The sequence below is a fragment of the Saccopteryx bilineata genome, chromosome 2, assembly GCF_036850765.1.
Source record: "Saccopteryx bilineata isolate mSacBil1 chromosome 2, mSacBil1_pri_phased_curated, whole genome shotgun sequence".
Lineage (NCBI taxonomy): Eukaryota > Metazoa > Chordata > Mammalia > Chiroptera > Emballonuridae > Saccopteryx > Saccopteryx bilineata.
This window is the reverse complement of record NC_089491.1, coordinates 331,406,613-331,421,708: the sequence shown is the minus strand read 5'-3', so window position 1 is coordinate 331,421,708 and position 15,096 is coordinate 331,406,613. Positions and strand designations below refer to the sequence as shown.

At 36.2% G+C, this 15,096-nt stretch overlaps 1 protein-coding gene across 1 annotated transcript in view; it reads left to right on the top strand.

Annotated features, from left to right (window-relative positions):
• GRM8 (glutamate metabotropic receptor 8) overlaps positions 1–15,096 on the top strand; it is an 846,090-nt gene that overhangs the window by 737,926 nt on the left and 93,068 nt on the right. Inside the window, exon 9 of the mRNA XM_066262217.1 lies at positions 11,192–12,127. Within this exon, the coding sequence (XP_066118314.1) occupies positions 11,192–12,127 (936 nt within the window). The remainder of the gene's footprint in view (positions 1–11,191; positions 12,128–15,096) is intronic.

Here is a 15,096-nt window from a genome sequence, read left to right as displayed (position 1 = left end):
GCATTCATGGCAGTAGGAAAGAAACAGTAGTCATCGTGTTTCAGATGTCAAGAAAGGAGTGTTTCCAAAGGAGATGAATTGAGGGGACGTCATTGGACTTGAATGCTGATGGTTTTTGTGCAGAATGTTTAAGATAAGTACATTGCAAAAGCTAGTTTGCGTGAAGATGATGGTGCAGAAGGCATAAAACATTCTTTGTAAGGGATTGGTGAGAGAGAAAGAACAGAAAGAACGTAGTAGCTAAAGAATAAAACTGTCACAGACTGTTTTCAAGGTTTGGAAGATCAGAATATGTTTATAAGGAAACATATTACATTCCATTATATTATATTATATTATATTATATTATATTATATTATATTATATTATATTATATTATATTATATTATATTATATTATTGTCTATTTATGATATAGTATAGGCATATATGATATTTTATATGAAATATAGTTGTTTCTTATTCCCATCATTATTTTGTATCTATGTTTACATCTATAACCTCAGAAATAAGGCTGTGTATTTTAGTTCTTTCCCCCAACTTAGACTTGTCAGCTATCTGTAAATTGTATTGGCTATTCCATAAAAAACTATTCTTAGATGTCATTTTTCATTAACTCATCATTATTGTTTTCTTATTATTTAATGTGTTATTATTATTATTAATTCTTCCCTCTACTTTCTCTAGCTTTATGTTGTTATATTTGCTTAGCTTCTAGAGTTGACTATTACTTTTGTAATTAAAACACTGGAAAATGGATTTTTTTTGTTCTAGGTACAGAACACTATATGCAGCGTTCTCATTAGCTTTTATTTCTAAATGGCCCTAATTGCAATTTTGGCTTGACTTTTAAAAAAAAGTTATTGTTTAAAGTGGTTGCATTGATGTTTATAACATTAATTTATTATTTCCAGTTTTACTGGAAACCATTACCAGAAATGGTGTTCTAAACAGGTTTTAGTGTTTTATTTTAATCTATTAAAATTTCTTTATAATTAATTTCAAGTATTTTTCTCTGAGCTCTAGAGTTTGTCAGTTTATCATTTCTCTCCTTTTTTAAATTTCTTGTGATCGTTTGATTTGTTGCCCATAAAAGAAAGCACACGCAAGTGTCATTAAAACCCGGAGTTGTTTTTTTCTTTTTTGCTTGCTTGTTTGTTTTTGAGAGAGGCAGGGAGAGAGAGGGAGAGACAGGAACATTGAGCCGATCCTGTATGTGCCCTGACTGTGGAATTGAACCGACAACTCCCGCACCCTGGGACAATGCTCCAACCAACTATTCAGCCAGAACTCAATTTTAATTGATTTCTTAGAAAGACAAAGAGAGGAAGGGAGAGAAAGGGAACAGGGGAGGGAAGTATTTGTTGTTCCACTCAGTAGTTCATTCCTAGCTTGCTTCCCGTGTATCCCCTGACCAGGGATTGAACCCGTAACCTTGTTCTGGGATGGCATTCTTAACTGATTGAGCTAACCATCCAGGGCCAAAACCTAGAGTTTTTTGGATCCAGATAATTATAACTATATTTTGTTTGGCTTACATTATTCATCTTTTAAAACTATTTTTGATACTTATGTCAGTTTTATAACTAGGTTTATTTATGTGTTTTATATTATGATTCCTTGTGTGGACTTCTCAAGTTTGCTTTAATTTTCATCAATTTGGATTATATCTTCAAGCAAGTATTCTTTTTTGTTTTCCAATGAAATATTGTTTAAATGTTAGGTTTTCTCAGTGATGGCATATCTGACAAAGTTTCCCTCTATTCCTCAAATGTCAAAGAAAACTTGGTAAGTTATTAAATTATGTGATCATAGAGTTTCTCCTAAAAATATTATACTTCCCTTTATTCTTCATTCGTGTTGTGAGACTATCCTCTTTTTTTGTTTGTTTGTTTAATTAAATTCATTTTATCTCACTTGATATGTACTGGGTTTTACTTCAATCTTATACCTCCCACCGAAACGTCTTATATTTTATTAATCCCTTACATTAATTCTACCTTTCCATCTATTCTTCAACAGAAAAATATTTTCTTTCCTCACACCTCTGATTATATTTTTGCATAGCAATTTTGCTTATTCCTTTAGAATGGTAGTCATCCATATTTTTTCTTATAATTCCTGTCTTTTCTTCCATTGTTTCCATCTCTGTATTTTTCTTTGAGAAGCTTTCAAGTTGGCCTCTACATCAATAATTTGATTTGAAGCAAACTCTATCCTTCTCTTCGGTGCTTCCTGTATGGATTTCCAGCGGGCACTTTATTTTTAGCTTTCCTGCACTTCTCTGTTTCTTATCCAGCTTCCTTTACTATTAGGCTAACTTTTTATTGTAACCTGTTCTTATTTAAAATGATTATTTAATTTATTCATACATAGAATTTTAAAAAAATTCATCCGTCCTACAAGGCTTATCTGGAAAATATATGTGTTCCTATTTTCAGATGATCAAAGGTAACATTCAACTCTGTAATAGTTCCTTGATAGGTTTTGTTTCCTATTTCTCAATAACTTTCCTACACTTACTCGTTACTTGTTTTTCTGCCATGTCAGTTTGTATTGACTTCTCACTATGGAGTATGAGGAATTATTTCCTTGATACCAATTCTCCTCTGCTCCTTCCATACCCTTCCTGTCCTGCCATCCTCCCTACATAGATACACGAAACTTGCATTTCAGTTATATGCCTTCTAATATGATTTGACTGTTTTTGATTTGCTGGGAAATTTTTTGTTGTCCCTTTAGTTAATGATCACCATTTTAAAAATTGTTTGCTTGCTCAGAATTCTCTTCATTTTTGTCCTGCTTGTTTACTTAGAACAAAATCATTTCTAAACTTTTCAGCAGAGGACACCTGGTTAGGTATACTGTTCATATTCATATTCATTTTGAAATATCCCCTAATTTTTTTAAGCAGTATTCTTATGTACTTAGAGATCCCTTTCCAGTTTCTCCAGTTTTGATTGGTTTGTTTCTAAATGGAGGACAAGCTTGCATCCCAGCACCTTATTTACCATAATTCTGAGAAGTTTTTCTCATATTTCTTTTGCGTTGCCTCTCCTGTTTCATAGTTTCCTCTCTTCCTTCATCCATCCTCTTGTTTAGGTACAGAACATCAACAAATAACTGCCTGAGGCTGAAAATGGAAGATATATATTCTTGGAGAAATTGCATATATAAAAAAATCTTCATGTTTATGTTATATTAAACAGTAGGCTGCCAAAATCTAGGTAGGCAAACATTGCATTTTACAATTTGAAATTTGAAAGCATTACTTCATTGTTTCTTATCTCACAAGCCATTCTATCTTCTATTCAGTTTTTTGTATTTTTTGGGAGGGGGGGTCTCAGAATCTTTTAAGCTCTCCTACTTGTCATCATTATTTGGAAACTTAAGAGGTTATAAATTTTAGACAATTTCCACCACCACCCATGGAATCCTGTACACTTGAGTAGTCGCTTTCTATATGCTTCTGCCCTGAACCCCTGGCAGTCACCAATGTATCATCTTTGTATAAAGCCATACAATATGTAGTATTTGTGACTGACTTCTTTCACTTTGTATATTTCCACAGTTCGTCCACGTTATAGCATGTCTTAGTACTCTTATTTCTTTTAAATATTCAGTTATATGCATGTTGCACAACTTTTCATATGCATATTGGCCATTCATACATCTTCGTTGGAGAAATATTTCTTTAATTCCTTTGCCCATTTTGATTGGATTATTTGTCTCTTTATTATTTAATTGTAAGAGGGTTTTTTTAAAAAAAAATGTGTTCTGGATACAAATTTCTTATCAGATATATGATTTCAAAATACTTTTGCCCACTTAGTGGTTTTTTTCACTTTGCTAGTGGAATCTGTTGAAGCACAAAAGTATTTAGTGCTGATGAAGTCCAATCCATTGATTTTGTTGCTTATTCTTTTAATGTCATGTCTTGTCCCAGCTTGTGTTGAATAGACTATTTTTCTCTGTTGAATTTTCTTGCCATCCTTATCAAAAACCAATGGACCATACACGTGAGAGGTTACTTTCATGCTCTCAATTTTATTTCATTGGTTTATCTGTCTTAGGCCAGTATCATGCTGTCTTTCTTGCTTATGGTAACTTTGTAGTACATTTTAAAATTATAGTGAATCTTCAGTTTTGTTCTTCACTTTTGAGTTTATTCAGAGTTTCTTTACTTTCATACAAATTTTAGGATCAGCTTGTCAATTTCTGTAAAGAAGGCATATGAAATTTTCATAGGGATATGTTAAATCTGTCAATCAATTTAGAAATGATTAAACCTCCTGATGCATGAATATGGTGTTTCCTTTCATTTATTTAGGTCCTTCATTTTTAAAATAATATTTTGTAGTGTTTTAAATAAAATTAATGCTTATTTTATTGATTTTTAGAAAGAGAGGAAGGGAGAGAGACAAGAACATCAATCTTTTCCTGTATATGTCCTGAACAGAGATTGAACCACAGCTTCTGTGCTTTGGGATGATGCTCTAACCAACTGCATTATCCAGACAGCACAATATTTTGTAGTTTTTAGTTAAAAAAATCTTGTACTTCTTTGTTAAATTTATTTTTAAGTATCTTATTTTTTGATGCTATATATATATATATAATTTTTTAAATTTTATTTTAAATTCTCTTTTTAAACAGAAATATTTGTATTTTTAAATGATTATGTATATCTGTACTATCACCTAAAGCCAGAGCTTCAATCTGAGGATCATTTTACAAATATTAGATTTTCAAAAAGAAAAAAAAATACTAAGTCTGGTTACTACTTTGAATAGGAAGAGAAAGTTGTGTATGACCCAAAGAAAATGGATAAATATTAATTAAGGAGGACATATACATATCAAATTAACTGTGCAATATGTACTCAGTCACAGGCGAACTGTATGAGTTGCAAAATGTGATACCAAATTTTGACATTTCAAACTCTCAAACTATTTAAGTGCATTTGGTAAGTCTACTGATTATATAGGATATATTAGTAAAGCTTTATTAAAAAAATATCCAATTTTACTGTAAAAGTTTGCATGTACAATCTGCTATCACATAAAGTCAGATGAAGAGATGGGTTTTATCTACTCGGGTGGCAAACTAGTCACAAAAATGAGTCTTAATACTATACTTATTTATAGAGCAAGATGAAAAGTAATTAAGAATAGTATAACTAGATATCAATTATCTGTAAGTATTATATTTAACATTTTCCCACATGTATGGAAATCATGTTAATGAATCACATTACTATGGGGTGAAACACTGTAATAGAGGTATTATGTTGAATGAAAAATTTTAAATGAATACTGTAAATAAGTAATCATAATGGGGCCTTTTATTGGAAATATTCTTTTTTCTTTTTTAATTAAGTAAGAGGCAGAGAGACAGAGACAGACTCCCACAGGAACCCCAACCAGAATCCACCCAGCAAACCCCTACAGGGCAATGCTCTGCCCAGCTGTACTCTGCCCAGCTGTAGCATTGCTCCGTTGCTTGGCAATTGAGCTATTTCAGTGCTTAAGGCAAGGCCTTAGAACCATCCTCAGTACCCAGGACCAAATTGCTCAAACTTTTCGAGCCATGTCTGTGGGAGTGGAGGAGAGAGAAAAAGAGAGAATGAGGGAAAGAGGAGGGGGGAAGAAGCAGATGATTGCTTTTCCTGTGTGTCCTGACCAGGAATCGAACCCAGACTTCCACACACCGGGCCAATACTCTACCATTGAGCAAACTGGCCAGGGCTGGGAAATATTTTTATAGTCCCTTTTCCAGGAGTTACTAAAACTGCACAGAAGAAAATTATTCTATAAAAATAGTATCTATTTAAAGACTTTATGAAGCATTACTCTAGGTTGGTGGGTTTGAAAAGCGTAAAGATTTAAAAATGTAAGCATGCTCAGAAAATTTTGGTTTTGTGGTTGTTGGTGCATTTGTCTTCAGTAATAACATGATTTTACAACCTACAGAATGGATGACTGTTGATGAACATTGATTGTTAAGACAGGAATGGGCTATGGTTTTAACCCTGGAAGATCTATCTATATATGACTATTTCTCATTTCTTAGACTATGTATTTTAGACAGAAATCATCCTGATCAGAATGTCAAAGGCTAGAAAAATTCATTTCAAAATTTTTTTTTTGATATTATGAAAGCATTATTAAAATTTAAATTATAAGTACTTCTCTTTTAGAAATCAATATAATATCTGGAATAGTTTTTCAAAATAATACTAAAACAGATGAAACACTATCAGTCATAAACTGAAAAATATTGACATGGTTGATAGGTACATGGGGTTTATTGTCCTATTTTTTCTACTTTTATACATGTTTAAAATGTCCCATAATAAAATGTTTTAAAAAATGCATAAATAAGACTTCTCTTTAAACTCATTATGAAAGATGGTATAATTTATTTATAGCAAAGCAAAAGCACTGGGTGATCCCTAGGTATGCTTTGTAGCAAAATTGTGAAAATTAGGCAGTTTAATTTGTTTTTTAATCATCATTATGGAAAATAAATTATTTGTCTCCAATATTAATGTATTGACAAGATCCTGATTCAAATATTTGCTATTTTTTCTTCTTTGAGATGAATATTGATTTGTTATTAGACTGACTTTGACATTGAAATACAGTACAGTTATACCTAAATAGATGCCTTGATGGAAATGGAGTCATGTGTATCTAACATGGATATTTAACGTGTTTCTTAAAATATACTTAATGTTTCTCTATTACATTTAAAACTTAATTTAGGCATACTGTTTTTTTACTTAAAGAAAATTCACAACTATTAAAAAAGTGTATTATTTTCCATTATCTTATAACTTTTTGTTTGATTTTTTTTGTTTGTTTTTAGCAAGTAAGTGAGAGAGAAAGAGAGAGGGGGACAGACAAGGACAGACAGGCAGGAAGGGAGAGAGATAAGCATCAATTCATAGTTGCAGCACCTTAGTTGTTCATTGACTGCTTTTTCATATATGTCTTGACCGGGGGGTTCCAGCCAAATTAGTGAACCCCTGCTCAAGCCAGTGACCTTGGGCTTCAAGCCAGTGACATTTGGGCTCAAGCCAGTGACCATGGGTCATGTTTATGATCCCACACTCAAGCTGGTGACCCACATTCAAGCTGGTGAGCCCACGCTCAAGCCGGAAACCTCAGGGTTTTGAACCTGGATCATCAGCATCAGAGGCCGATGCTCTATCCACTGTGCTACTGCCTGGTCAGGCACTTTCTGTTTTATTTTTACAAACTATTTTTCCTTAGCTTAGTACATAAGAAACTGATCAAAGAAAATTTAATACTTAATTCATAATGATAAATATCCTGTGTAATAAGGTTTATCTGGTATAGGTATACTTTTTTTTTGTTAACAAATCCTGAAAAATGAAGTGTATTGAGAATGAAAGAATTAAACTTGTGGTTAGACCAGCTCACCTTTAAGATCTTTACCAATCTTGAAGTTTAATATTTATGAGATATTTTTGCTGCCTCCTTTTTTTTAAACAGTAACATTATAAATCTAGAGAGGCCCCAAACAAAATGCAATTCTGGTTTTATAATAATTAGCTTTGAAACATAACCTTCACAAAAAGTATTTTATTATCTTATATGAGTTCATTATGATATAAAATCAATATTTTTAGCCACTCAGTGGAGCATTTCATTTTTCTCAGGATTTTTGATAGAAGCCACTATATGCTTCTAATTTAACATTTTTTTCCCCTACTGGAATCCTATAAGGAACTACGGTAACTTTCTAAATCATTAAAACCTAATAGACTATTAGCAGAATGATGATACATTGCTTTTCCTTTGTGGTAACAGACAGGGCAGACCTAATAATGGTTTTGATCGCCCTTATGACACTTGAAGCAGCGTCTACTTTCTCAAGGGTTTTGAAATTAAGCATGCATGAATTCTCTAGTGCACCTGGGGGAGATTTGACAGCCCTCTGCAAGTATTGAGCTTGGGGACTGTAATTCTCTGCCCTTAACCATTGACTTCACATTCAAGAGAGGAAAGCATTCCTGAGTTAATAGATTTATCTATTCCTGAGAACAGTCTCAGTCACATAGTTCCCAAAGAGAGGCAACATTAAGAGTGATGAAAGAATAGCTCTTACAATTGATACTTTGGGGCATGTTTTTGGCTTAGAATAGCTGTCACTGGGTGGCCTTCTCAAAAGATTCTCAATAGATGACTGCACTGGTAGTGGTCACAGAGTAGGTAAGCTTAATCTGAGCTCTATTCATTTTTAAAAAATTTTATTTAGGAAATTAACTTTAACAGGGTGACATTGATAAATAAGAGTACATAGGTTTCAGGTAAACAGTTCTATAACATTTGAACTGTTGATTATGTTGTATACCCATCACCCAAAAACAAATTATTTTCCATTACTGTATATTTGTCCCTCTTTACACCCTTCCGCCCACACTATCCCCCATGTCCCCTTCCCCGGTTAACCACTTCATTTTTATCTATGTCCATGAGTCTCAGTTTTATATCCCACCTATGTGTGAAACCATACAGTTCATAGCTATTTCTGATTTACTTATTTCACTCAGTATAACATTCTCGAGGTCTCTATCCATGTTGTTGTAAATGTCACTGTCATCATTTCTTACGGCTGAGTAGTATTCCATTGTATATTCATTTTCTATTGTTGCATAAAGTTAACTTTAAAATTTAGCAGTTTAAAACAATGAAAAATTTTATAATCTCACACAATTTCTGTAGGTCAGACATTCAGGAGCAGCTTAGCTGGGTTATTCTGTCTGGCTCAGGGCCTCTCGTGACATTGTAGTCAAGGTATCAGCTGGAGCTGCTCCTCTGAAGGCTTGAATGGGGTCAGACAACTCATTTTCCAGGGGGCTTCCTCACTTGTATGGGAAGTTGGTGCTGGTTGTTGCAAGGGGACCTCAGTTTCTTTCCGTAGGGCCACCTGAGGGTTCTCATGGAGTGAGGGATCCAAGAGAGAATAAATCAGAAGCCAAAATGTCTTTCATGACCTAGCCTCAGAAATCACATATAAGCATTCTGCAATATACTGTGGTATACATGAATCCACCCTATTCAAGGTGGGAGGGGACTACATGAGTGCAGGAACTCTAGGAGGTGAGGTTATTGGGGGCCATCTTGGATCCAGACTACACAAGGTATGGTCATTCCCCTTTGGGGTTGTTAAGAGAGCTGGTCTTGGGAAAACAAGCTGTTTTTGTTGTTGTTCTCTTTGAATTCTGCTAAAATTACTATGTATCTGATAAGGTAAATATGATGTTACTGTTTTTTATTTAAAATATATATATATATATATATATATATATATATATATATATATATATATATATATATATATATATATATATTTTGTCTGCAATCTCATTCCTGGCGTAGAGATTCTGAAACAGTAGGAATTTTCTATGATAAAAGCATTACAGTGTCTTTGTTATGTTAATAAGTGGACTTAGAAAACTAGGTAACCTAAGGATGGGGCTTGTTGTCAGGAGACCCAACCTTGTGATTAGAAGATTGGAATGTATAATCCTACCGCAGACAGGGACTGGAGGTTGAACCAATCTCCAATGGCCAATAAACCTGTGATCTCATCATAAGCAAAATGTCTCTCAGAGTTCTGTGAGCCACTCTAGCAAATTAATCAAACACAAGGTAGGGGTTGCTGGAGCCTCCAATTTATAGCATTGTTGGTCAGAAATACATATAACAGCCTGAGCAAGTGGTGGCACAGTGGATAGAGTGTTGGCCTGGATGCAGAGGACCCAGGTTCAAAACCCCAAGGTTGCCGGCTTGAGTGCAGGCTCATCGGCTTCAGCATGGACTCACCAGCTTGTGTGCAGGGTTGCTGGCTTGAACATAGGATCATAGACATGACTCCATGTTTTCTGGCTTGAGCACAGGGTTTCTGGCTTGAGTAAGGGGGTCACTCGGTCTGCTGCAGCCCCCCTGTCAAGGCACCTATGAGAAAGCAATCAATGAACAACTAAGGTGCCGCAACAAAGAATTGATGCTTCCCATTTCTCTCCCTTCCTGTCTGTCCCTATTTGTCCCTCTTTATGTCTATCTCTTGCTAAAAAAAAAAAAAAAAAACACAGAAAAACATGTAACAGCCTGGACTCATGACTATCTCCTGAAGAAGGGAGGGGTATAGTCTTGTAAGACTGAGCCCTTAACTTCTGGGATCTGTTTGCAGGTAGATAGTGTTGGAATAGAGCTGACTTGTAGGACACTAGGCTGGTGACGGAGAATTGCCTGGTGGTGTAAGAGACCCTTCCCCTTCTGCCCCACATGTGTTGAAATTGGGTCTGGAACCTTCAGTAAACAAATTCAAGGGAAGAGGTCACTAGGTGGCAGAATCACCTAAAAACAGTACTTTAATTTTAATTTTATGATGTAATCCAAAAGAGTAAAGTAGAACTTGAAGCACCAATGGCAGACTGCTTCATTCATACCCCCAGAATATATACTGTACCCCTGGAATATAGTGTTGTTTCACTGCTTGATGCGACCTGTAAGACTACTCTTGCACAATGGAAAACATGACCATCCAGCTATCTCATTCAGCATTCAGTATATTTCACAGTGTGGAAATGCAAGACTGGGAGAAATGTATCTCAAGCTTAAACAGAGGCAAAACATTAATATGGTTATCACCATACACACATGAGGAGTGCCAGAGATTAAAGCAACTTGTTTTGCCATTTCCTTTCTAAATTGACATTGTGGTTTGAATTTCTGCAAATATAGTATAAAGACTTGTATCATAATTTTTATATCTATATTTATAACCTAAACTGGTATTTGAGGGATCCTGGTATTTATACCTGTGATTAGCGCTACAATATCTTTCTATGGGACTTTTTCTTTGAGCTTTCAAACTGTTTGGACCAATAAATCTTTCTCTGAATGTCACATTGGTCAACATTGAAGGAGGTGCATGGAAACTAAAGACACTCATCACGTTGATGAGGTAAATGATTTATTGGACCCAATCACTTACCACTTTCATAAAGTCAATATCAGGGAAAGAAATGGAGCTCTTATTATGGTAAACTGTATTTGTACTGTCAACAGCCAGTGATTTATCGCAAAGCTGTAGCTGGGATTAGGACGTTATAAATGGGGGGGAACGGAAGGCTCATTAATTCTTTATACCCACAGGTGGAAGACATGCAGTGGGCAAAGGGAGAGCATGCTCACCCAGCATCTGTGTGCAGCCTTCCCTGTAAGCCTGGGGAGAGGAAGAAGACGGTGAAGGGTGTCCCATGCTGCTGGCACTGTGAGCGCTGTGAAGGTTACAACTACCAGGTGGATGAGCTATCCTGTGAACTCTGCCCTTTGGACCAGAGACCCAACATCAACCGCACGGGCTGCCAGCTTATCCCCATCATCAAACTCGAGTGGCATTCCCCCTGGGCGGTGGTGCCTGTGTTCGTGGCGATACTGGGCATCATCGCCACCACCTTTGTGATTGTGACCTTTGTCCGCTACAATGACACACCGATCGTGAGGGCTTCGGGGCGCGAACTGAGCTATGTGCTCCTCACAGGGATTTTCCTCTGTTACTCCATCACCTTTCTGATGATTGCAGCACCAGATACCATCATATGTTCCTTCCGACGGCTATTCCTAGGACTCGGCATGTGTTTCAGCTATGCAGCCCTTCTCACCAAAACCAACCGGATCCACCGAATATTTGAGCAGGGAAAGAAATCCGTCACAGCACCCAAGTTTATTAGCCCAGCGTCGCAGCTGGTGATCACCTTCAGTCTCATCTCCATCCAGCTCCTGGGAGTGTGTGTCTGGTTCGTTGTGGACCCCCCACACATCATCATTGACTATGGAGAACAGCGGACTCTAGACCCAGAGAACGCCAGGGGAGTGCTCAAGTGTGACATTTCTGACCTCTCACTCATTTGTTCCCTGGGGTACAGTATTCTCTTGATGGTCACTTGTACTGTTTATGCCATTAAAACAAGAGGTGTGCCAGAGACATTCAATGAAGCCAAACCTATCGGATTTACTATGTACACCACCTGCATCATTTGGTTAGCCTTCATTCCCATCTTTTTCGGCACAGCCCAGTCAGCAGAAAAGGTAAGTGCAAGAAATGTATTTGTCATCCATTTCCCTGGATGTTAACTGTGTCTTCAAGATGCTTTCTTGCCTTTCTTTCTGGTTCACTTATATTCACTTGAGGTGTTTCAGTCTGTTACTGTTATTTATAAACACATACACACATACTTAGTTCCCTTAAGGTCACTTTGCTTTGAATATGTGTTGACTGTAGTTAATTTCCCAAGAAAAACTTTAATGTGTCCTCTTCCTTGGCACAGGTAGAAATGGACAGAGCTCACATCACTTTCTGGGGTTTTCTGTCCAGCTCTGTTATATACTAATACAGCTGTTATTTTCCAAATGTTAATTAAAAGCAGAAGGGAGAAAGGACAGACATAACTCATGTCCCAATGCCTAACAAATGCCTGTTATTCTAGTTCTAATGTTACTCTGAGGTAAAGCTATTTCTCAATCAATATGATGGTTTTAGATAGAGAAGGAGGTTTTAGAGTAAAACAACCAGAAAGAGAAGTGGAAATCATCTTACTATTTCTCCTCATCCTCCATTTTTATCGCTTTTCCCCATGTGGAGGGGGATGGTGAGGGATGAAAGACAGCAATGGGAAGTTACACAAAGCAGGTTATAATTTTATAGAAGGTGAAGAACAATTGAATCTCCCCAAGGAACTTTCTTTTGTCACTATTAACCTTTTCCACATAAACCCTTGTAAGGAGAGAACATCTCTGTGAAAGAGAGCGTGTGCAGAAGTGGATGCATGTGGTTCTGTGGCCAGCAAAGCAGAGAACTAGTAACGTTAACTAGGAATTTCAAGGTTTGAGTTGCATGCTAGACAGGAGCCAGCCTGGAAGCAAAAGCAAAACAAGCTTTCTGCAGTGGACAGCTCAACGTGCCTACGAGAAACTTCTTTTCTCAGAGTGAGGACTTAAGTGGTGTTTCTGCTTCCATCATGAAAAGTTATGGGGAAACCAAAGTCCCAGAGTCAAGCACATTTTCTTACTTTCTAACATTCCAGGTGAGGTCATGCATGGCTCTGAAAATCCCAACTAATTCAGAGGAAAAAGTACTCAATAAGGGCACAGAGAGCTCATTAGAATGAGCATTCATCCCTTACTGGATCAATGTGACCTGCAACCATGTTTGGACAAAAATGTACTTCAGCAAGCTTGTTGCTGACTAGAGCAAACTTCTGTGGGCTCCATGCCTGTGACCTTTCGTGCCTTGCATGGCAAATGGAGGTCCGTGAGTTCTTTATATAGGAACGGGCACATGGCAGGAAAGAAAGTAGGACAGTTTGGGGCTTTAAACCTAACAACTAGAAACCATTCTATTTTGACATATGCAGACAGAAATGTATTAGGATCTAACTTATAAATTTAATTTAGGAAAGAATATGTGAGTTAGAAAATAAGTTTCTCAAAGTCTATTGGGTCGGTGTTGATACAGTTAGTTTTACTAGTCAGGGCAAAACCATGTTTTTCAGTCTGGGAATATCTGCATTTTGTGAATTATCAATAACATAAACTTAAGTGATATTTGTATTGGAACCTGGGACTACCTTTTTTTTTTTATATACCGTCTTGATTTTTTTTCCTGGAAAGGGCCATAAATAGTTTATTTTGTTTACTTGTTGGCAATAAATATTTATCCAAACAATACCTTCAGAGTCCTGACATCTAGCTTTCTTTTCTTTTTCTATCTCTTTTTTTGTAGTTTATAAATTACAACCTAACTCTAATTTTTCATGTTGTGACTACCAACATTGTGGAGAGGTACAAATAGGATTTTTTTAATTTTTCTATTCAGATAATTCTTTCAGTGCCTAGATTTGTAGAATAAATAAAATGATGGTCTTATATCAAGCTATCAAATACCATCATTGTAGTTAAAACATGCACCATGCTAATGTAAGGTAGTAGAAAAAAGCTTATCTCTCAGAACAAAACCTCTGCATAGTTGCAGCTGCACCCTGAGAAGCAGTCATAGAGACAGTAAAAGTTTCAGGATGAGATGAACCCATGGGCAGACCAGAGGCTGGAGGCTGTGCAGTGTGGTTGAGTCTGCATGGGTTGTGCACCCATTTGAAAATCTGAGTTCAACATGTCTATTTACAGGTGGAGATAAATCCATGCCTATAGAGATGACACAATGTGGGTAGACAAAATTATTTTCATTGCTTAGCTTCGCAGAATCAAAAGTCAAAGGAACACATTGTAAGTCAAATTATAAAATAATGTTAATTGGGATTTATTTTGTATTTTTTTATATGATTGACCATGGAAACAACTAAATAAATCAATAAGAAACACTCATTCTAGGCATCTTCAGAACATTGTCATCAAATTACTTAGTGTTGGAGATGCTGAATTTAGAGCAGCTCTACATCAAGAGCTATTATATTGTAAGAAGCTAAGATTTTTGCTATTGAAGTAATTTACATAATACACTTACGTGTCATCCTAACACTTCACATTAAAACTGGTTACCTGATATTTTCTGTCAAAGTTTCTATTATCCAAAACAGTGCACAAAATGTTTGAGAATGATTTTTTTTTCACATTGCTAAAATTGTTGACACAGATATAAAAAGGTAATAAAACTTTTGCATCTCCCAAAGAAGGCTTTGAATAAATTGTATTGACTTTGGAGGACCAAAGAGCTGGTCAGTCCTCCCTTGTTACTTATAATGCTCAGACAATTAACCCCGCTGTTATTAAGTTGAAGTGTTTGCAACAGCAGGGCAGCCCACACATCCATTAATTCAGCAGTTCCTTATTGAGCATGTGTCCTGCATTGTGCTAATTATTGAGCCTATGTCAGTCTGCCCTCCGTGAGCCTTTCTTGTAAAGGCTCAGCCTGACTTCCAGCCGATGCTGCTTGATGTCTGCCAGCACTAGCAAGGTGCCGGGCTCAAGGGCAAGAGAGGACAGTAAGGAGTCAGACCTGAGAGGGAGAAGCAAAGGTGACAGCTATGCACCCTGTAAGTATA